We start from the raw sequence: 23,638 nt of genomic DNA on the forward strand, positions 1-23,638 counted from the left end.
ACTTGCTAGAGGTGGCTAGAGCCCTTAAATTTTACTCTAAAGTCCCTGTTAAATTTTGGGGAGAGTGTGTTAACACAGCTTGTTACATAATCAATAGGCTGCCTTCTTCTTTCTTTAGCTGACCAAAGTTCTTTTGAACTCCTTCATGGTAAGCCACCTAACCTTTCCCATATGAGGGTTTTTGGTTGTTTATGCTATGCAACTCAACCAAACTACAAAGGAAAATTTTCTTCAAAAGCTATACTTTCCATTTTCATGGGATATTCGGCAACTCAAAATGAATACCTACTATTCAATCTTCATAAAAAAAACATTTTTTGTTAATCGAGATGTGAAGTTTCATGAAGACATTTCCCCTTTTCATTTTCCTACTTTTTCCTCTTCACATTTTTTCCTGTTCAAGATATTTATGATTCAGATTTTCTAATTATGCCTTTTAATTCTACTCAGCTTGCATCTTCCTTGCATCCCTCTTCCTCTTTTATACCTCATGTTTCTTCAAACTAGTTTGCATCACCTCAATCTTTAACAACTGCTCTTCTGATCTCGTTCCATCTCTCTTTCGATCCAATTCCTGCTCAAACTCAACCTCTTATTTTTTATGATTCTTTGCCCAATAAGATTTATATTGTTCCTAGGCAGTCTACTATGGTAAAAAAAACAGTTTTCATATTACTGTTGGCAGGTTACTCTCAAAGCAAATTCAACTATTCAATGTTTACTAAATCACAAGAGAGCAAAATTATCAAAATGCTCATATATGTGGATGATCTTCTAATAACTGAAAATGACATGGTTTAATTGAGGAACTCAAAGGAATTTTGAATAGAAATTTCAAAATGAAGGATCTTGGTGAACTAAGATTTTTCATTGGTTTGGAAATATTGAGATAAGTGAAATGGATAGTCATAAATCAAAGGAAGTATGCCTTGGAATTAATTGAAGAAACTAGACTAGGGGGTGCTAGGCCTGCTGCAACACCTTTGGAACATAATAAGAAGTTGACTTCAGAAGATCCAATTGACAATTTAAAAGATGAACTGTTAAAAGAAAAATCAAGCTATCAAAGGTTGATTGGGAAACTAATTTACCTTACTAACAGAAGACCCAACATTGCTTATTCAGTGCAGTTGTTAAGCCAATTCATTCAGCAACCAAAGAAATCACATTTTGAGGCAGCCTTAAGGGTGGTTAGGTATATTAAAGGTAGTTAAATTCAAGGAGTTTTATTAAGTTCAACAAGTCAGTGCCAACTTCAAGCTTTCTGTGACTCAGATTGGGTAACTTGCCCAATGACCAGAAGATCAGTGACTGGTTTTTGCATAAAACTGGGAGACTCTTTGTTGTCTTGGAAATCTAAGAAACAAAACACAATTACAAGATCATCAACTGAGGCAGAATATCGTAGTATGACAGTAACTGTTGCGGAAATAGTTTGGGTGACATGCTTATTGAGTGAACTTGGTTTCAAAAACATAGAACCAACAAAGCTGATGTGTGACAATAAGGTTGCTCTTCAAATAACAACAAACTCAGTTTTTCATGAGAGAACAAAGCACATAAAGATTGTTTGTCATTTTGTTCGAGAAAAAAATCAAGAAAGAATGATTGAAACCAAGCATGTAAAGACAATAGATCAGGAGATAGACATTTAACTAAAGTCTTGAGAGTTCAACAACATAGATATTTGATTTCCAAGTTGGGGTTAATTAACATCTTTAACCACCAACTTAAGGGAGAGTATTAGCTGTAAGTTATTTAGTCAGTTAGTTTATTATTAATATATTAGTGTGTTAGTTAGATTAGTAACTAGTGTGATTGTATATAAATACTTTTGCCTTGTAAACATTATTTTAGATGAATGAAATATATGTACTCTTTCAGTATATATTCCTTTTAACATTTTCCACCCAACTGCGTAACTGTGAAAGCTTGACTTGCAAAAGCTTTGCTCTCCGCATTTGGAAAGATTTTATCAAAGCTAATTTCTTTTGTTCATAGAAATGCCAAACTAATTTGAAATTTATGTATTTTTTTAGTATAAAATTAAGTGTCTCTTGGGGTTTAATTTAAACGCTAAGAGTAATTAACGAAAAAATCTGAATCGTCTAATACTAAACTAAAATTTTAGCTAGTTTCCTTGGGATAACTTTTGGTATTTGCTGAATAAAGATGATGGTTTGCTGGATATTATCTAGTTAGGCTTATTCTGATGTAATACGCTATTTTCTTTCTTCACCAAAAAAAAAAAAGACTCAAAATTAATGAAATGAGCTCTAAGAGCAAGAGACCACCGCCTGACCCGGTGGCTGTGCTTAGAGGTCACTGTGCTTCTGTCTCCGATGCTTGTTTCCATCCTTCGAGACCCATTTTATTCGCCGGGTAACTCCTCAACTTCTTTTCTTAACTTTCCTTTTTTAATCAACCTTTTATTTTTGTTTCAGCACAAAATAAACGATTGTTCTATTTTTCAGCTCTTCAGATGGTGAGTTGCGGATTTGGGATACGGTTCAACATCGCACGTTATCATCTTCATGGTTTGTATCATTCTTTTCATTTCTCATTTCCTTGTATCTCTCTGTTTCTTCGACAACATTGAGTTTTTTCCCTTTCTTGGCCGATTAATTGCTTTTTGTTTCTTTATAGGGCTCATAGTGCTGCACATGGGATTATTGCTGTCGCTTGTAGTTCTTTGTTGGGGAACAACAAAGTTATAAGGTGGTTTTCCACTTTTAGATATATGGTTTCTGGAATTATAATAAGCTAAATGGTTTTTTTTCTTTCTCTGTAACATGTGTAGTCAAAGAAGGGATAGAACCGTCAAATGTTGGGATATGGAAGAGGGAGGTCTCTCAAGGTAATCGATCACTTTATAATTATTCTTCATTGGAAATGGTATCGATGTTCTGGCTCATTGGTCTTTCCCGAATCAGTTTAAGTATCACAGTTAAACGTGATTGGCTAATCTTTTTATTGATAAATGCCTAATTTCTATGCTATGAACTATGAAGTTTAACAGCATACTGTTTTTGAAGATCCGACTGTCTAGTATACGCAAACCTATGGTCCCAGCCATCAGTTGCAGCAATTTTACAATCACGACGAATTGAGGTGCTGGATACACCTGGCCGTTCTAAACTAATTTCTTTCTTAACAACACAAGAACCCTACAATAAGAGAAAATAGTATGGATACATGAAAGGAAAGAACCCTACACAAGAACCCATGAAGCTCTGGTTAACAAAAAAATAAAGTTCAATAATCAAATAATGCCTTAAATGTGGAGAAGCAAAAGAAGCTAGTTGGAGAACATTTTGAAACATGATGATAGATAGGGCAAATCTAATCACTTACAACATCAAGATCGTGAGCGACTCAATTCTCCATATTTTCGACTAACAAAGAATTATTTAAGAACATCTTTTTTTGGTAGTTCTTGCTGTTGACTTACCTTTTTATTTCTTTCATGTTAGCAGAGTTGGAATATATAATTATCGCAAAGGAAGTCCTTTGGCAATACTGAAATACCACCATGCAACGGCACGCTGAAAGTCCTCATTCGATGTACTTGATCTATTACTCTATATGTATCACCCTTGTATCTGTTTTTGTTCACTTGCAATAATTAATAAATTATCTACTGCCGCAGTGCAACTGTGTGTCATATTCGACCGACTGCGATCTGATGGTCTCTGCAACAGAAGACACGACAGCGGCGCTTTGGGAACTATATCCTACTCGAAGCATATACGTTCATATGTAAATGGACCTGAATTGTTCAGCAGCTATTATTTCCTTCATCTTATTATTCCAATCTATTTTTGCAAGGAAGATTAAAAGTATTCAAATTTTTATTGCATGATCCATCATGTTTTACCGCTACAAAGTTTTCATCTATGCATCTCACTCAACAGTCCTAGTACATTGTACAAACCCTACCAAGGGGAAACAACATATATGGGAAATAGATACAACTAACTTCATATCCAAGGCAATGCAAATCCAGTTGATGAGACTTTAATTTAATCCACTTCCTCAATCTTGGGTCCGGCACCACTTCCACTGCCACCGCCACTAGGCATCTCAGCACCGCCACCCATCGGCACATCTCTGCCCTCGCCACCTTGATACATCTTAGCAATAATTGGATTGCAGATCCCTTCCAATTCCTTCAACTTATCTTCAAGTTCATCCACTTCAGCCAGTTGGTTGGCATCAAGCCACTCAATTGACTCATCAATGGCTTTCTCAATCTTTTGCTTGTCTGCGGGGTCGAGTTTCCCAGCAAACTTGTCATCTTTCACGGTGTTCCTCATGTTGTAAGCATAATTCTCGAGCCCATTCTTCGCCTCCACCTTCTTCTTCACCTCCTCATCCTCTGCCTTGTACCTCTCTGCCTCTTGGACCATTCTTTCAATCTCTTCTTTGCTCAACCTTCCCTTATCGTTTGTAATTGTTATCTTGTTCTTCACTCCTGCAGTCTTATCCTCGGCAGATACGTTCAAGATGCCATTCGCATCAATGTCGAAACAGACATTGATTTGAGGCACCCCTCTTGGTGCCGGTGGGATCCCCGATAGCTCGAACTTGCCAAGCAAATTGTTGTCTTTGGTTCGAGCCCTTTCACCTTCGTAGACTTGAATCAAAACCCCAGGCTGATTATCGGAATAAGTGGAGAAAATCTGCTCTTTCTTGGTGGGAATCGTCGTGTTCCTCGGAATCAAAGTAGTCATTACACCACCAGCGGTTTCAAGCCCAAGGCTAAGAGGGGTGACATCGAGAAGAAGTAAATCTTGGACCTTTTCGTTCCCTTCGCCGCACAGAATAGCTGCCTGGACAGCGGCGCCGTAAGCGACGGCCTCATCGGGGTTTATGCTCTTGCAAAGCTCCTTCCCGTTGAAGAAATCCTGCAGAAGTTGCTGAACTTTGGGAATCCTTGTGGATCCACCCACAAGAACAACGTCATGGACATGACTCTTGTCGAGCTTCGAGTCCCGAAGACATTTCTCGACGGGTTCCATACATTTCCTGAACAAATCCATGTTCAGCTCCTCGAACCTTGCCCTTGTAATAGTGGAATAGAAATCGATGCCTTCATAGAGTGAATCGATTTCAATGGTGGTTTGAGAAGTGGATGAAAGTGTCCTCTTCGCCCTCTCGCATGCAGTCCTCAGCCTCCTCAAAGCCCTTGGGTTGCTGCTAATATCCTTCTTATGTTTCCTCTTGAATTCTTGAACGAAGTGATTAACAAGCCTGTTGTCGAAGTCTTCACCTCCCAGATGAGTGCCTTCACTTCAAAGATCCCTTCTTCTATCGTCAACAACGAAACATCGAAAGTACCACCACCCAGATCGAAAATCAACACGTTTTTCTCGCCCGAACTCCCCGCCTTCTTATCGAGACCATAGGCGATCGCAGCAGCCGTCGGTTCATTGATAATCCTCATTATATTAAGCCCCGAAATGGCTCCGGCGTCCTTCGTGGCCTGCCTTTGCGAGTCGTTGAAATAAGCCGGCACTGTGATGACAGCGTTATTTATGGTTTGCCCCAAGTAAGCCTCGGCAACCTCCTTCATCTTGACCAACACCATGGAAGAAATCTCTTCGGCGGCGAATTGTTTCTCTTCGCCTTTGTAATTAACCACGATCATCGGCTTATCGGCAGGACCGGCAACTACCTTGAAAGGCCAATGTTTCATGTCAGCTTGCACCGATGGGTCAGAGAATCGACGACCTATGAGACGTTTAGCGTCGAAAACGGTGTTCTGAGGGTTTATAGCGACTTGGTTCTTGGCCGCATCACCGATGAGACGCTCGGTATCGGTGAAAGCGACATAAGACGGAGTCGTTCGGTTGCCTTGATCGTTGGCAATGATCTCGACTCGATCATTCTGCCATACCCCAACACAACTGTACGTCGTCCCGAGATCAATCCCAATTGCTCTGCCTCCTTCAGATTTGGCCGCCATTGAAACTTCAAAACAAGCAGCACAAAGATATACGCAAGAAAAATAAGATTTTTTCCCGAATCTAAAACAATTGCTTTGATGAACTTTGTTATGACACAGTGGAAACAGAGTGGGGTATATATATATATATATATATATATATATATATATAGAATGAGAAAAAGAAGAAAAATCGAGATTAGAGTAGAAGGTGGTGAACAATTGAGAAAGAAAGAAAACAGAAAGAAGGGGATGAAGCTAGATAATTCTAGAGAAGGAGAGGTGCTTTTATTTGTTTGGTTGGGTTGCTTATCCAATTGACGCGGCCAATTTGAGTAACGTGTTTTAATCATACTATTCTATTCAATCAATTCATTTAAAAATTCACAATTTCAAATTAAAAAAAATGTAAACTATTATTTTTGTAAGGGTAAATTACATGTTGAGTACTTAAACTATTAATTTTAGTCCATTTTAGTAACTAAACTTTTAATTTTTTTAAAATAATACCTAAAATTTTAATTCCTGTTTCATTTTAGTTTAGGTACTAAACTCAATAAGTTTTTTAAGATAAGGTACTAAAATGAAATAAAAATTAAACTTTGGGTATAATTTTAAAAAATAATTTAGATTGTAGCACCCTAATCCAGTCCGACCCAAAGATCTATGGATTACGATGCCATACGGGACCAACGAAATGGTCAACCCTAATCTAGGTGTGATTTCAGTATTCTTGTTTGTTTTCACTTGTACTAAATACTTGAAGCTTATACGAACTCAGAACATCCAAGCCCAAACCCCAAATTAAATGAACCAAAATACCCAAAAAAATAGTGATGGTATCGATATTGTGATTGCAGTATCGATATTGACCCTTGAGTATACATACTCACCCTAAGATCGATACCAAAAATAGCTTTGATGTTTTTAAAAATACCTCGGTATCGATACTCCCTATGGAGTATCATACTCTACCCATGGTACTGATACACATGTGAATATCAGTACCAAAAATAACTACTAGACTCCTAAACTCATCACCGGCATCGATACTACCCTCTGAGTATCAATACTTGACCTCGAGTATAGATACCCTTTGATGGAGTATCGTTATTTCCTTTATAAAATTCCTTGTTTTTTACTTTCATTAAGAACAATATATTACAGTAACGATACCAATGATCTTGAGTACCCCGTTTTGGGCACGAATATATGTCCAAATCTCACCCATACACTCCCCTAAGACTAGCAAAGCTTAATTAAGTCTTATTTGAGGTCTTAAAGGTCAAAAGTTATCAACTTTTATACTTACAAACAACAAAAATGGATCTTGCCATGGAATTTACTCTAGCATGCTTCATGAACTAAAAAAACCATAAATGAACATACAATGACCTACAGTGGTATGGTCAAGTTAAAAACATGTTACCTTGCTACTAGGTGACTGAAAAACGTTCTTGAATTACCCAAGAGTGAGTTTTTCCTTGCCTCTTGCCTTAGAGCTCTCACCTTGCTCTTGCACTAATCAAAACAAGTTTAATGAGTTTCTAACTCATTTTAAGCCTTAGAAAGAAAATTAAAAATGTTTCCTTATCACACAAATCCCACAAAACTAGCTTAAACTCAATGTTTCATAAACCCCCACTTAAACCAGTTTTTGGGTATTTAAGCCAAATCTTGCAAAAAAGAGGTTGAATTAAAACTTAGAAGTTGTAGATTGCAAATCTTACCTTAGAATTCACAATAGATGCTTGAGTTTCTTAAACTTTCTAAATTTGCTTAGCTTGGGAAGGGAGAAAGAAGATGAGAGTGAAGAGAGGAAGAAGAGACAAATAATGGTGAAGAAAAAGAGATAGCAACAGGCGTGAGATCATCATAATTAATGGGAATTCAGCCTTTGTTTTAAAAATTAAGATAATTACTCCCCTAGTCCCTCCACATCTAGGTCTAGATTAACACCCCCTTTTAATACTTGTAGGGCTCATCTCAAGCTCAAATCAAATGCTAATTGGGTCAAACTCTTTATGGGCTAAGGGGATTTATTCTAAGGTTAAAATCAAATATACTTGAAGCTCCTAACCCAGAATTTGGGGCGTTACAACTCTCCCCTCTTAACAAGAAATTTTGTTATCAAAATTTACTTGAATAGAAGAGGTGTGTATACTGAAGTTGTATATCTTCGTCGGATTCTCATGTCACCTCCTCTACACCATGGTTTCTCCTTAGAACCTTCACTGACTATTTTCTCTTGTTCCTCAGCTCTTTGATGTCTCTGGCAAGGATTCAGATTGGTTCTTCCTTGTAAGTCAAGTATTGCCTCACTTCCACTTGCTCAAGGGGAATAATGTGGGACGAATTAGATTGGTATCTTCGAAACATGGAGACGTGAAACACATTATGGATGCACTCAAGCTTCGGAGGTAACGCAAAATGATATGCCACTGACCCAACTCTCTCTAAAAATACGTATGATATGATGAATCATGGGCTTAATTTACCCTTACATCCAAACTGAAGTACCATTTTTCATGGGGAAACCTTGAGAAATACTTTGTATCCCACTACGAATTATATATCATTACACTTCAGGTCGACATACGATCTCTGTCTGTTAAAAGCCTCTTTCAACCTCTGACTCAACTGAACTTTCTCTTCGGTCTCTCAGACCAAGTAGAGACCTACTATCTTACTCTCAATGAGTTTCACCCAACACAATATAGTTCTACACTTGCACCCATACAAGGCTTCTAAGGAGCCATCTAAATACTTACTTGATAACTATTATTGTACGTGAATTCCACTAAGGGTAAGTGATCTTCCCAACTACTCTCAAGATCCAAAACGGTGCATCTAAGTATATCCTATAAGATCTGAATAACTCGCTCAGACTACTCATCTATTTGAGGATGAAAGGCCGTACTAAAATGTAATTTAGTACCTAGAGCTCTATAAAGTACTTTCTAGAGCCGACAGGTGAAACATGGATCTATGTCGGATATGATCGAGATAAAAACTCCATGCAACCTGAAAATCTCATAGATGTACAATTGAGCCAATCTCTCTAACGTGTAGTCATACGAATCGAAATAAAGTGAGAAGATTTGGTCAATTGATCCACTATAACCCATACTGCATCATGATGGAACCTTTTCATTGGAAGGTAGATCATGATGGAACCATTTCCACTGCGGAATTTGAATCGACTGCAGTAATCCCGAGGGAACCTGATTTTCCACCTTGATTTACTGGCATACCAAGCACCTAGCAACACACTCTGATGCTTCTTTCTTCATGGCTGACCACCAATACAATAGTCAGAGCTCTTAGTACATCTTGTTGTTACCCGAATAAATAGAAAGAGGGATACAATGCACTTCATGAAGGATCTTGTCACGAAGGTATCTATTGAATGACACACACAATCGCAGTCGAAAATACAATATGTTCTCATCACGTAATTCGAAGCCTGGAGCTTTTCCTCAGGGAATTTGCTTGATTCGTACCTTCAATCGATCATCCAAACTATGTAGTCTCTTAACTTCAATCGCCAACTCGGATTTAACACATAGCTTGGCTAACAAACTACTTGAGTTGGTCAAACACAATTGCGCTAGCAAAGCTCACAACTCTACTACGGTCTTCCTGCTCAAAGCATCTATAACAAAATTTACTTTACCGAGATCATAGTCAATCACACAATCGTAGTCCTTTAGCAGCTCTACCCATCTTTGTTGCCTCAAGTTCAGCTCCTTTTAAGTAAGCAGATACTTAAGGCTCTTGTGATTCGTAAAGATGTGACACTTCTCCTCAAATACGTCGTGTCTCTACATCTTCAGTGCAAAATTGTGAGTATGATAGTTTTACTCGTGAGGCTTTAATTGACGGGACGTATAGGCTAAAAGGTTTTCTTCTTGTATCAAGACACATTCTAAATCGTTTAGTGACGTATCACTAAACGCGGTGAAGTTTTTACCTGACTCTGGTTGTGTCAAAACTAGGGCTTGTGTGTGGATTCCCTTCAACTGATCAAACTCTCTTGGTGTTTCTTGTTCTATACGAAAGGAACCCTCTTTTCGAAGTAACTTAGTCAACGATACCACAATCATAGAAAAACCCTAGATGAAACGATAATAGTACCTCGCTAGAGCCAAGAATCTTTATCCCTCGATGATATTCTTAGGTGGTTCCCACTCTAACATTGTTTTGATCTTCTAAGGGTCTACCCTGATACCATCAGCTACTACTACATGACATATGAATGCGACTTCAGTCAATCAAAATTCACACTTCCTAAACTTGATATATAAGTGGCGCTTTCAAAGCATTTGAAAATGATATGGAAGTGTTGAGCGTGCTTCTCCTCGGATCAGGAATACACAAGGATTTCGTCAATGAAGACCACCACAAATTAATCCATATAATGATAGAATGCACGGTTTATCAAATCCATTATGAGTCTAGATGGCATCACGAGGAACTCGTAATTGACGTACCTCGTCCTGAAAGTAGTCTTGGTAATATTGGTATCCTTGATTTTCAATTGATAATATACCCTGACCTCAAGTCTATCTTAGAGAATATATAAGCTCCCTTGAGTTGGTCTAACAAATCATCTATCTGAGGAAGAAGATAGTGGTTTTTGATGATCTGCTTATTTAATTGCCGATAGTTGATGTACAACCTCATCAACCCATCATATTTTTTACAAAAAGGATCGGCGCTCCCTAATGCGAAATGCTCGGTCGGATGAAGCCCTTTTCAAATAACTCTTGAATATGTTTCTTTAACTCTTTCAACTCTGTTGGTGCCATGTGATATGGTTCAATAGACATTGGAGCTTAACCTGGCTAAACCTCTATACTGAACTCGACCTCACGGTCAGGTGGTAATCCCGATAACTCCTCCAGAAACACTTCAAAAAACTCTCACATGGTACAAATATCCTCAAGCGTCAGAACGACGACTTGCGTATCAACATCATGAGCCAAGAAGGCTTACACCCTTGACTCAACAACCTCTGAGCCTTAATTGAAAAAACAACTTTGGTAATACAACCCGATCTCTCTCCAACCATCACTACCTTAATCTCATATTCCTTGACAATTTTAAGCCACATTACCTTGCACCTCATACTCGTGTCATGCTTGGATAACCATTCCATGACTAAAATCACATCAAACTCTCGAAATGGTAGCTTCATCAAATCGGCTAAGAATACCTCACCCTAAAGCTCTACGGGGAAACAACGATGAACCTTATCAACCAAAACGTCTAATCTTAAGGGACTAGACACTCTGACCCCTATCACTAAATCCTCATATGGGATATTTCTCTCTCAGACCATATTATAATAAACATAAGTGTGGTGGAACCTATATCTACCAATATAGTAACAGTAATGAAAAATATTGTGAATATACCTGAAATCATATCTGTATTATCACACTCATACTAGGCTTAGATGGAATAATGGCATGATACTAGTCTAGGCTCCTAGATGGTCTTAGATCTGGTAACTCCCCTAGTATACTACCCCGAAGCGGCTCCGTCACCTCTCGAGGACCCTCGTCCCCGCTGAACATATGGCACAGATCTCTGTGATAATGTGTGACTTGAACTCTAAGCTCGGGGATAATCTCTAACAAAGTGGTCCAAGGACCCATAGTTAAAGCAACCTCCTATCACTCGTTAATACTCTCCAGGGTACCTCTTGCCACAAGTTGGGCACATCGGATGATTTGGTACCCACTCAGACCTACTAGCACTTGAACTACTAGCTGAAGACAAAGGTCTTATACAGGAGCCAGACCGACCTCCACGGGCTGAACTTTATTCTACACCTCTAGACGGCCCTAATGGTGGTCTCCCTGAACTCTGAGGGCCCCTAGCCCACTTCACCGACGATTGTGACAACCTATAAGTCTCTAGAGCCCTTCGGCTCTTCCTCACTGAGTCGATTAGCGTTTGATCTTTCTTATGTAAAATTATCTGGACTGTATTTGCCTTGTAAGTCACCTCTAAAAAGATACGAGGGGGATCAACTGCCAAATAAGTCTGAATATTTAAGTGGAGGCCCTCACTAAACCTCATACAACGGTGAGCCTTAGTCAAAATGAGCTCAGGCGCATATTTTCTCAATCTAAGAAACTTTTTATCATACTCTAGTAAGGTCTAGTAACCCTTAGTCAAATGTAAAAACTAGTTGTGCAAATCATCTGTATGGGCCTCTTTGATATATTTCTCCCTGAACTCTATCAGGAAGATATCCCAGGTGGGTCTCTCTGGCTCCATCACCAACTTAACGGTCTCTCATTAATCGATCGAGTTACCTTTCAAAAGGGCAGTGATGCAGTCTATCTTACCCTCGGGAGTGAGGTGCATCTAAACAAAGGGTATGGGGTATCTCCCAAAACTTCTGGTTTGCAGAGATGGGGTTCATTCTCAGACCCATAAAAATCGATCATCATGTATCGATAGAGCCTCTCAATAGGAGACTTCTTAGGTGCCACAGCAGGCTGAATTGGGGCTACGTGTGGGGGAGACAACATATCATATGAATTTAGTATGGCGCAGACTATCTGCCTAAGTGTTGAGGTCAGATCACGAAAGAAAGCCACCTCGTCGACTCCTATGTCCATAGACATCCTATGCTCAGAGTCTGGGGCGTACTCATCACCAGAATCTCTGGCCAAGGAGGCGCGACTATCTTCTTGGCCCTTGTGACTAGGAATCATATCTTGATATTAAAAAAGAAAGAGAGGCCACCACTATCGTCATTCTAAAATCTTAATTATTCTTAACACTTTAGGGGCATGTACTCACACAGACACTTACTGACTTTGACCCACAAATCCTATAAATGACTAAACTTGGATGCTCTTATGCCATTAAATATAATACCCTAATCCAGTTTGACCTGAAGATCTATGAATTACGATACTATACGGGATCACCGAAATGGTCAACCCAAAAATTTCTTTTCAAATCATTTATAAACATCTAAACCATTCATCAAAATATTGACTGAATTGAAATCAAAGTTTACAAAACATGGGATTCTCCTAAATTACGTACATATATGGCCATAAGTTTAAATCAAAGTAGAAAATAGAGTTATGACTCAAAAATTACAAGGTCCATATAAAACACATGCCCTTTAAATATACTCAAGACATACTCTGTAAATCATCCGGTCTAGAATATATTGATGCGATAGGCTCCTCAACGATCTCCAGCTAATATGCGTACGGAAACACATTACATACGCTGAGCTCACAAGCTCAATGCCACGAACATAACTATATAATACTACATGTAATCATTACATGAGCATGTCAATGAGTGTAGTCATAACATGCATGGTAAATACACAAACATGAGATAGGCCAAGTGATGTAGTCGGAGGAATTTAATGTGTATCTTATACAACATACTAGCCTATATAAAATGTGATCGCTTCAGGATAAGAATCAGAATTTACAAGCCTAAGAACTTATGGTTCTTAGTCTATCTCGGATCCTCGAGAGGTCAGGGTGAGGTCCAAAATTTTACGTGCATCGAAAGCTCACTTCCCGAACCTATTTGAGTATAGGGGTACGGTCTGAAATTTTACGTTCATTAGACTCCGTACCAATACGACCTAGAATTTATGTGCATCAGATGCTTACCAAATAGACAATATTAAGATATTTCACAAATAAATGGCAATCGTCATAATGCTGGAGTAACTCGGGTGTCTTAAACGTTTCGCGAGAGTCACACAAAGGTCAATCTTAAGTCGTCTTAACTTGCTTGATTTCTAGGTGTGATTTTAGTTATCTTGTTTGGTTTTACTTGTATTAAATACTTGAAGCTTATACGAACTCAAATCACCCAAGCCCAAAACCTTAAATCGAATGAACCAAAATGCCAAAAAAATTAGTGATGGTATCGATATTGTGGTTGTAGTATCGATACTGACCTTGAGTATAGATACTCACAGTGAGTATCGATACCAAAAATAGCCACTAGAATCCTAAACTCGTCACTGGTATCGATACTACCATCTGAGTATCGATACTTGACCCTGAGTATTGATACCCTTTAATAGAGTATCGATGATACCTTTATAAAATTGCCTTGTTTTTGCCTTTTAGGAAGAACATTGTCAATATTGTTCTTATAGTACCGATACTGATGACCCTAAGTTCCATGTTTTAGGCACAAAAATATGTCCAAATCTCACCCATACACTACCCTAAGACTACAAAAGCTTAATTAATTCTTATTTGAGGTCTTAGAGGTCAAAAGTTATCATCTTTCATGCTTACAAACAATAAATATGAATCTTGCCATGGAATTTACTCTAGCATGCTTCATGAACTAAACAAATCATAAATTCACATACAATGACCTATATGTGGTATGGTAAAGTTAAAAACGTGTTACATTGCTGCTAGGTGAGTGAAAACCGTTCTTGAATCACCCAAGAGTGAGTTTTTCCTTGCCCCTTGCCTTAGAGTTCTCCCCATGCTCTTGCACTAATCAAAACAAGTTTAATGAGTTGCTAACTCATTTTAAGCCTTATAAATAAAATAAAAACATTTCCTTATCACTCAAATCCCACAAAAATAGCTTGAACTCAAGGTTTCATATACCCCCATTTAAACACGTTTTTGGGTAACTAAGCCAAATCTTACAAAAGATGTGTTGAATGAAAGCTTAGAGTTTGTAGATTGTAAATCTTACCTTGGGTTTTACAATAGCCTTGTTGTTTCTAATTATTAGCCATTAAAAAAGTAATGAGGTAAAATGAATGTTTGTTGTAAATATTTGAAGATAAATAAAAGAAAATCCCAATTAAAATCTCCAAATTTATTGTGCATGGATTAACTTAAACAATTCAAAGCAAATAAAACAAGAAAATAATATAAATTACATTCATCTTCGACTCTTGTTTTATGACTTTTTATACCGGTGATGGAGGTTCAATGGGAAGGATGACGAGTATTCGTCATTAAAACTCTGAAAGATGCACCACTGTCATGATGCCACCATCTCGAGTCGAGAAAAACAGAGCTTCTTCAACGACGACATTATTGCTGGCACGAAACTAGGTTTCCATCTCCGACACGTTGTTGACTAACGAGGTTCATAGATGCCAAAGAGAGAAATTAGAAGAATCATAAGGAACTATTTGATGATTTAGTAACCAATTTGTTAATTTTAAAATTTAAATGGAGAAAACAAAAATTTACTCAAACATTTAATGACCATTTGTGTAGCTTACCCCTTTTAATTTTATATAGTCATTGTGACACATTACAATCCATTAAAAAATCTAACAACAATTAACCCTCTGTGACTACATCTTAACTAAATAAAAACGAAAGTAACTATATTTTAATTAAATAAAAACGAAAGTGACCATATATAATGTTTTATGAAATCAGTGAAAAAAGTTAACAAAACATTAAAAAATGATCAATCATGTAATTAACCCAAAACAATAATATTAGTATCAGTTTAAACATTTAACATTTTATTTACATGTTTAGAGTTTGGGCTTGAGTTGCATATAACCAATTCGTCTTATTGTTTATATAATAGTCTATGCATGGGTTTATATGTATTTATTGTCGAATGATTAAAAATCTTTTGAATATATATTATATTGTATTCACTTCATACTAATACAAGAATTTTATAAACGTAATTATTTAATATATTTTGCATTGGCTAAATATTTTTGTCAGGTTTCTCCTGGGCTTGAAAAGTTTTGTCTGAAGCCTGGTTGAATTGGAAATGGATTTCGTCTAATTGTTCTAAACCTTCAAATTTAAACATCTAATTAGATATTTGAATAGGGTATAGTATCAAGTCTCTTACGTCAATTCATAATGTAGACACCTGTTTTTGTCCGAGTTCTAACTAACTAATAATAATAATTATTATTTTATTAATATTATAATGATATTTTGTAGGCCCAATTTGAATCCCAACATACAAGGCCACAAGGAAACAAACCCATCAACCCGAAGCCCAACAACCAACCCAAGTCTGACCTGGTTACAACCAACCTGACTGACTCGTTCAAACTAGGGTTTCGAAACCCTAGCACTAATTCTCTCTACCACCTTCATCAACAGAAGGTGGACCGTCTAGCCGACGTGTGAGATGTATGCATCCTAACTGGCGCATGAGCTTCAACAGTCGTCTCCTAGTTGCGTGAGCCACCGTCGTCCTCATCAAATCATTCAAACCAGTCAAACAATTACCAAATCTAAAAACCTATTTAAAATTTCACTAAAATCCTGATAAATCTGGAAAATCAATCACCTACCAAATAGACCTTATTATTTCACATGATGATCAACATTAAAATGGACATGCAACCAGAGAAAAAGAAAAAAAGAACGGGAGAGAAAACCGAGTTTAAAAACCCAACCATATTCGAACAAAAAAAAAGCAGAGAAAACAAAAAAAACAAGACTAAAAAGGAGAAAAGAATAATCCTTACCCAAAAAATATCATCGGCCATCGTTTCATCGGACCAAGGAACCCCCATCTCGATCCGAAGTAAATGTCTTGTAGTTTCTAGATCTGGTCTTGGTGTTTCGATTTTTTTCGTTTTTAATAGAGGTGCAGAAGAGAAAAGAGAAGAGGAGTGAAAAGGGAGTGGCTTAACGTGTTTTGACTCCCCGTGGCCATCGGTCTATAGTGGTCGGGGTTGTGGTTTCCTTCCTCGACAGTGGGGAGAGGGAGAGAAGAGAAGGTTGAGAGCATTTCGTTCACTCTCTCTACTTTAGAAAGAAAAATGAATCAAATAAGAGAATTGGCCGGTTTTGGCTTAGGGTTAAACTATATATATATATATCATACCTGAAACAACGTAGTTTCGGGAAGATCCATGAGTGTTCTTTTGCATGTGGGTAAATGCAATTTATGAGTATTCTTATTTTGTAATATTCCATTAAGGTCACTGAATAAAATTTTACTTTATTTATAATTAATGTTTTTTGTATGAATACCTTTAGGTAAAATTATTGATTGTCATTCCGAATTTTTGTTTCATATCATTTTAGTTCCTAATAATATTTATGGTTTATTTATGCTTCTAGTACATTTATTGTTTAATGCTTTGATTATTACCCTGATTATTGTTGATATTACTGTTTAGTCACTCAAGTTAATGTTAATATTATTTTGATCCTTTTAATCATCAAATATGCTTAGTTTCTCTTGTTGATACTATAGACTCCATTGATTCCATGATTTTATTTTAGTCCTTTATATGTATACCTATATGTACAGGCGTGATAATATATATATATATGGTTTTATATATTTTCTATACGATAATGGTATACTATATTGTACATATATCCCATTGTACCATATATATATATATATATATATATATATATATATATATATATATATATATATATATATATATATATATATATATATATCAAATAAATGTTATTAATTACCTTTGCACTTTATTCTTTATCTTTTATTATGTGCGTGTATATATATATTACTATTTTACTTTGTTAATATTTTGTTCGAATATTTTCAAGAACACCAATTTGTAGAATGGGCGTGGAAATCATTGCTTGGTCGAAGTAATGCGATCTGATACGACGTTCGAACGAAATGTGAACTTGAAATAAATCAACTTTATTTTACTAATTAACTCATTTTTTTTATTTTAAGTCAAATAATGCAATGCATGTTTCTCTAAATAGCAATTTGTTTTATTTTATGCAAATGTCGATATTCAATTTATATTTGATTTGTGTCTTTTAAATTAAGGAGTGAATATTGTTTTTAGGCAAGAAATAAGAAGAGACAACCTTCTTGTCAGAGGATGACCGAATCTCGATATTTATTTTCGAATTAAAAGATTTTCCCTAATAAATAATTCTAAGCAAATTAATTAAACTTTAATAAATGAATCATATTTTTATAATTTCCACCATTTGACACAATATATAAGCGACTAAGTATTGGTTTTGGGCATTGTGTGGGTGCTAATCCTTCCCCACATGTAATCGACTCTCGGACCTATTAAATCGGATTTATGGTAAAAGTAGGCCAATTTTTATCTTAAAAAACAATTTTTCCTTAAAATTGTTTTAAAAGACGTTTTTAGGTATTCGACCTACCTAACTCAAAGGTCGATGGTAACTCTCATTCAATTTAATTCAAAATTGCCAATTTTTCAAACATAGTCATAATTGCTTTTTAAACTTAATTGTTTTCAAAAAAATGGTTATGACAGCTTGGCGACTCCGCTGGGAACTTTAGAGAGTCAGACTGTAAGTCACTTGCATCTTGTCGTTGTGGTGGAAATCATGAGTTCGAGTCTTTAGGTAATTTATGATCCATTTATTGAAGTTTTTAATTATCATATTAATATTTTAATCTTTGTTTTCAGCAATGTCCAAGTTTCTATTGAAAGTTTTCTTTTTTTCTTTAGAGTCAAAGGTTTTTATGTTCCTCTTCACACACATCACGAGCATCTACATGACATAAGCTCTATACCCGAGCTTCATTCCAAGTAAGTAGGGGTGAATGCTTTACTCTCGTAAGAATTTATTCTTCTTATGATTTTTAGCAAATAATCCCTGGGTTACACATGTTTTATAACTTAGTAGGGATTTATTCCTCATATGGGTATAAAGAAGTGAATCCCCTCGAATTGAACTTGATTCGTTTATGCCTATAATGTGTTAAGATTGAGGGTTTGGTAGCTCAAGGGGCACCGACATCAAGGATAATTCGATTACTCTTTCCCGTTAGAACTGAAACCATGCATATAGTGAATTGTAGAATGGTCACCCCAGGTATAGCCATACCGAACCTCTTTCCATCAGTAGGTGCCAAAATAGGTGTACACGAAGGATGAATTACTCTAAACCTTTACCTTTTACTTTAAGTTCATAGAATATATTTATTCTTTTCGAATAAAAGCATGGGAACTAGATATTATGCAGTTAGGATCAATTTCTTGAAAATAAATCATTGTGGGTAGAAAGCATGTCCGAGTAGGATTGCTATCTAATGAAATCATGCTCGGGTAGATACTATGATTGGGTTGATGTTATATTTAAATAGCATCTTTTAATTATATCGATTATTTTACCTGTACTAACTCATTTCTTTTCTTTTTTGTCTTATTTTTCATCTTGTTTTTGCATTGCATCGTCATGACATAATGCGAAAGTGTTGATCCGCAAGGGATATTCAAGTGAAAATTTTCACAAGAAGAGATAAAAGTTTTCAATCAAGTAGTCGCGTACACAGACATGTACCGAGGGCTAAAAGAAATTCATAGAGTACAAGAAGGAAACTTGCTTGAAGATCGTGCAGTATTCGAGATTGGAAAGATGATCCATTGATCCGATGAGTAATCTAGTAGAAGAGTTTTGTCTAGGATCGTTCCATCGCTAATCACCAAGAAGTGACGCGTGACTCCAACACCGCAGGGGTATTAACGGAGTAAGGTTACAAATCATTCGAGGGACATAATTTTCAATGATGAAGATCCAAGATAAAGCACCGACCCTTTTCAGACTCAACATCTAAGCGAACGAATGTCTGTAAAAATGGACTATCTTGTAATGTGAAGACTTTTATCTCTGATGAAGGTTGTTATATGATACTCATCGTTTGGGGTCAACATTTTTTGCATCTACATTTGCATCTTTGCATTCTGCATGGAATTCATTTAGGCATTTTTACATGCATTAATCATGGATACATTGATTTATCTCATGGAGGACTCTGATGAGGTGTTTCTAACTGTGTAAATTCATTCACACAATATTAAGAATGGAATAAAAATTTGACAAACTGAAGAAATAATTGGAAGAGAGTTTGAAAAGGATGAAAATAGATTGGGAAGCTAAAATAGAGCAAGCGCAAAAAGCCACTGTGGATCGCATCTTGCAAAACCAAGACAACCTAGTTGACAAAATTATTGAAAAATTGATTAGGTTCAACCAAGAAAGAGGCAAAGAGAATATTTCCTCGACCATGGAAAACCTCTGAATGTGTGATGACACAAGCTAATCCACAACTACACCTTTCACCCGATAGGCTTCCAAGCCACTAAATAGGATTCTTCGCCACTAAAACTCAAGCGACCGTGTTAGATCCTCAAGATAATCCTACTGATCACAACATGTCAGGTCCTAATGAGATGAAAAAGCCAAGAATGAGATCCCTGAGAACTTAAAAAAGTGGTGTAGAGAGACATTCAAGGGAATGAGAGGAAAAAAAAATCTCATAATGAAATGGATACAAGAGAACTAGTCTTAGTTCCTAACTTTGTGCTCCCGTCCAAATTTAAAATGACCAATTTTGAAAAGTATAATGGAACCAGTTGCCCTAATGCCCATCTCACGATGTTTATTGGAATGATGACCGGATAAACCAATAATGATCATATGTTGGTCCACCGCTTTCAAGACAGTTTGACTGGACCCGCTTCGAAGTGGTATAATCAATTTAGTCGTACTCAAATCTGCTCTTTGAAGGATTTGGCTCGTACCTTTTTTTGCTCGAACAATGCTACAAAATATGAAGATAAAGTGTGATAAGAGCTTTCGACAATATGCACAATGATAGAGGGATGTTGCATCTCAAGTGCATCCACCAATGATTGAAAGGGAGTTCATTAATTTATTCATTGATATATTAAAATCTCCATATATTAACTACATGATAGGAGCTGCTACTAAGAGTTTCTCTGACTTCATCATATGTGGAGAAATGATTGAAAGAGTTGTCAAGAATGGTAGGATAAGAGGTACTAGTAGTACTGACATTGAGGAAAAAGCTGAGATTAACATAGTGGGATCTTATCTAGCTAATCAGGGGACCAAACCTCATAAGGTGTTCCGTGAAAAGACTCATATCAATCAAATTCCAATGACGTATGATAAATTTCTCCCAACGCTAGTTGAGAAGAACCTTGTGACTCCAGTTCATTCTAAGCAAAAAGAGGCCCCATATCCTGAAGGCCATGATGTTAACGCCATATTAGCTATCATATTGGGAGCTCAAGGTACACCACTAAGAATTGTAGGGCATTGAAGCACAATGTCAAAAATCTGATTGATTCAGGGGCATGGATACTCAATGTGTAATGGGGCATTCCGATCAGGACTGGGATATGGCATCCATCAGGAATTTTGTTGCTCTCTCATCAAAAGCATTTCATCTTGTTTGAACTTGTTTTTCTTTTTATTCTTCCTATGTTTCAGTGTTTGTAAGTTATTTGATTTTCGAACATTTTAAATAAAATGTTTCCTTCTGAGGTAATGAGCAATGAGCAAATTTTAATCTTGAAATTCTTTGAATATCAACTCAATTAAAAGCTCTTTAATAATTAAGGTTGTAAATCTTTGACAAATGACAAGATTGAACCCCTTAAAAATAAGAACCCTTAATCCTATTCCGGAATATACACCATAATACATACCCTTCTGTTATAGGAACCAATCTAGCATTCTCCTCGCATGTAGAGTCAATCAAGGGCTTGACATTCAGGTATGTGTTAGGAGCGGACAAAATGGGGCATTTGGCACATGAAATTGCAAAGCTAATTGGTTTCTACTTTCGTTGATGTCATTCAATGACGATCATGATCTTCACAGATGGAGTGGTCAAGTAGGTTAATCTAGTTCATAGGTCAGTTGCTTGGAAATTGAACTCTAAAGATGGTATTTTCTGACTTTCAACAACAATTAGACTATAATAGTTTCTTCTTAACAAGCTTAAGAAATTGAATCCGTATACCCATAATATAATTATATGTATACAATAAAGCTGATCTATTTTGCTAAAGCAATTGGTTATAGAGGAAACTCGAAAGACCTGGCTTTATGAATAGATTACATTCAAACCATGACATTGATCGGGTACTTGGCAATTTGGTGTTTGCTCCACTGTGATTGTCAAGTCAAAGACTTTGTGACGACGTGAATCCTTCAGCTAGCCAAATAAAGGCAATTTTAAAATATATATGTACAATAAAGCTGAATTCAGCTAGCCAACCAATGGTAAATTAAATCGAATTTACTAAATAAGGAGTTTCAGTGAAGATGGACTAAGGGAGTTGAAGAACACCTATTATAGTTACTTTCACATGAGCACTCAGGAATTTAATTTTTAGACCAATATTTCGGCACTGCCTTGGCTAGAGGAGTCTCCGAAGCTTGAACAAATGGAAGATTTTAGAGAACTAAAATAGAAGTGTTCTAAAAAGTCTAACAGTTGATTATGCTAGTTGCGTCATTTTGTTCGCCTCTGATCAAAATTCCAAACCAAGAAAGAGGGGCATGCCATAATTTTAATGACCCAGAAAAGGAAAAGGATGGATCGATAAAATAAACCTCAAGTTTTATGTAGCTAACCTCAAAACCAACCTGTCGATCCTGTCATTTGTCAAAGATTTGTAACTATAAAAGATTAAAAGAGTAGTTAATTCCTTTAATATTCAATGAACTCATGTTTTGTGATTTGCTTCAATTGTGAGGCCGAAGATGGGGAATTTATTTTAGCTCATTCGACGATAAAAATTCATATATTCTTTCTTCATTGATTTTTTTCAAAGGAAGGAAAACATGTTCAAACAAGATAATATCTCTGGAAGTATATCTTGGACTTTAACAAATATCTCTCAGAAGTTCATGATCAAAACTGGGGCAAGGGAAACCGAATTTGTGGGGACAAAATTTGACGGGGTAAGAAAAATAAATTGTCGCAAGTCGAAGTTTACAAGAGTACACCCTGGTGGAAAATGAAGAATGCCGAATCAGGAAGAGAATGAAAACTACTCGTGCGCCCATTTCTGACTATTGATCAAGAAAACATGCATTAACATAAACATACATGTTACATGAAATTGTATCTTTGCATTATACATTCATAATCACATTGCAATAAAAAAAGGTTTTTCCCCTCTCATAAGAATGCCCTCATAATTGATTTTGAGAAACTAATTTCATATTTATTAAGATTGTTTGTCTAAAACCATCAATCTAGTATTTCTTAAGATTATTTTTCCTAAAATCCTCATTTCATTTTCTTTCAAAGGCCGTTTTTCTCCTCTCATGAGGACATCATCTAATTTTCCCTTTCACACGATAATGTTTTCCTCTCACATGGACAAATTCAAAAGGTCATTTTTATTAAAATAAAAGTAAAATTAAATACAAACTTCATCACGACACTCATAAAACATTCAAGTTAATCATTCATAAAGGCATCATTTTTTATTGATCTTTCAGGAAATAAAAGTTTGGTGATGACCAGATGTCTTCAACATGAAGGAACAATGTCATCCACATATTTGACATCTTGAAGTGAATGATCATATCTTCTAAAGACATTCCTCAACATGCAGGAACAAGCAGACAGTCTATAAGTCTTTGAGATTGTTTTTCTCAAAACAAATTTTGTCTTATTTGAGAGTGTTTTCCGTAAATTTTGAAATTTTTGAAACAAAATTGATATCACTTGAGATTGTTTCTTTCAAAATGAAAACTATCTCTCTTGAGACAGTTTCCTTCGAAACACAAATTTTGAAATTGTTTCACTTGAAACAAAATTGCTGACATTTGATATTGTTTTTTCATCTAGCTTGAGACAGATTTCCACAAATTTTGAAATTGTTTTTCTTGAAACAAAATTAAT

At 36.3% G+C, this 23,638-nt stretch overlaps 1 protein-coding gene and 1 pseudogene across 1 annotated transcript in view; one reads left to right on the top strand and one right to left on the bottom strand.

Moving 5' to 3' along the window:
• LOC120114689 (protein DECREASED SIZE EXCLUSION LIMIT 1-like) overlaps window positions 1-2,786 on the top strand; it is a 5,120-nt gene extending 2,334 nt beyond the window's left edge. Inside the window, exons 2-5 of the mRNA XM_039135507.1 lie at window positions 1,907-1,959; window positions 2,237-2,382; window positions 2,475-2,537; window positions 2,647-2,786. Coding sequence (XP_038991438.1) covers window positions 2,270-2,382; window positions 2,475-2,537; window positions 2,647-2,767 — 297 coding nt within the window. The 5' untranslated portion in view covers window positions 1,907-1,959; window positions 2,237-2,269 and the 3' untranslated portion in view covers window positions 2,768-2,786. The remainder of the gene's footprint in view (window positions 1-1,906; window positions 1,960-2,236; window positions 2,383-2,474; window positions 2,538-2,646) is intronic.
• The window catches only part of LOC120114688, a 16,313-nt pseudogene extending 10,302 nt beyond the window's left edge, over window positions 1-6,011 (bottom strand).
• Between the last annotated feature and the right edge of the window lie 17,627 nt (window positions 6,012-23,638).

Source organism: Hibiscus syriacus, unplaced genomic scaffold (assembly GCF_006381635.1).
Source record: "Hibiscus syriacus cultivar Baekdansim isolate YM2019G1 unplaced genomic scaffold, ASM638163v2 tig00110239_pilon, whole genome shotgun sequence".
NCBI classification, from domain to species: domain Eukaryota; kingdom Viridiplantae; phylum Streptophyta; class Magnoliopsida; order Malvales; family Malvaceae; genus Hibiscus; species Hibiscus syriacus.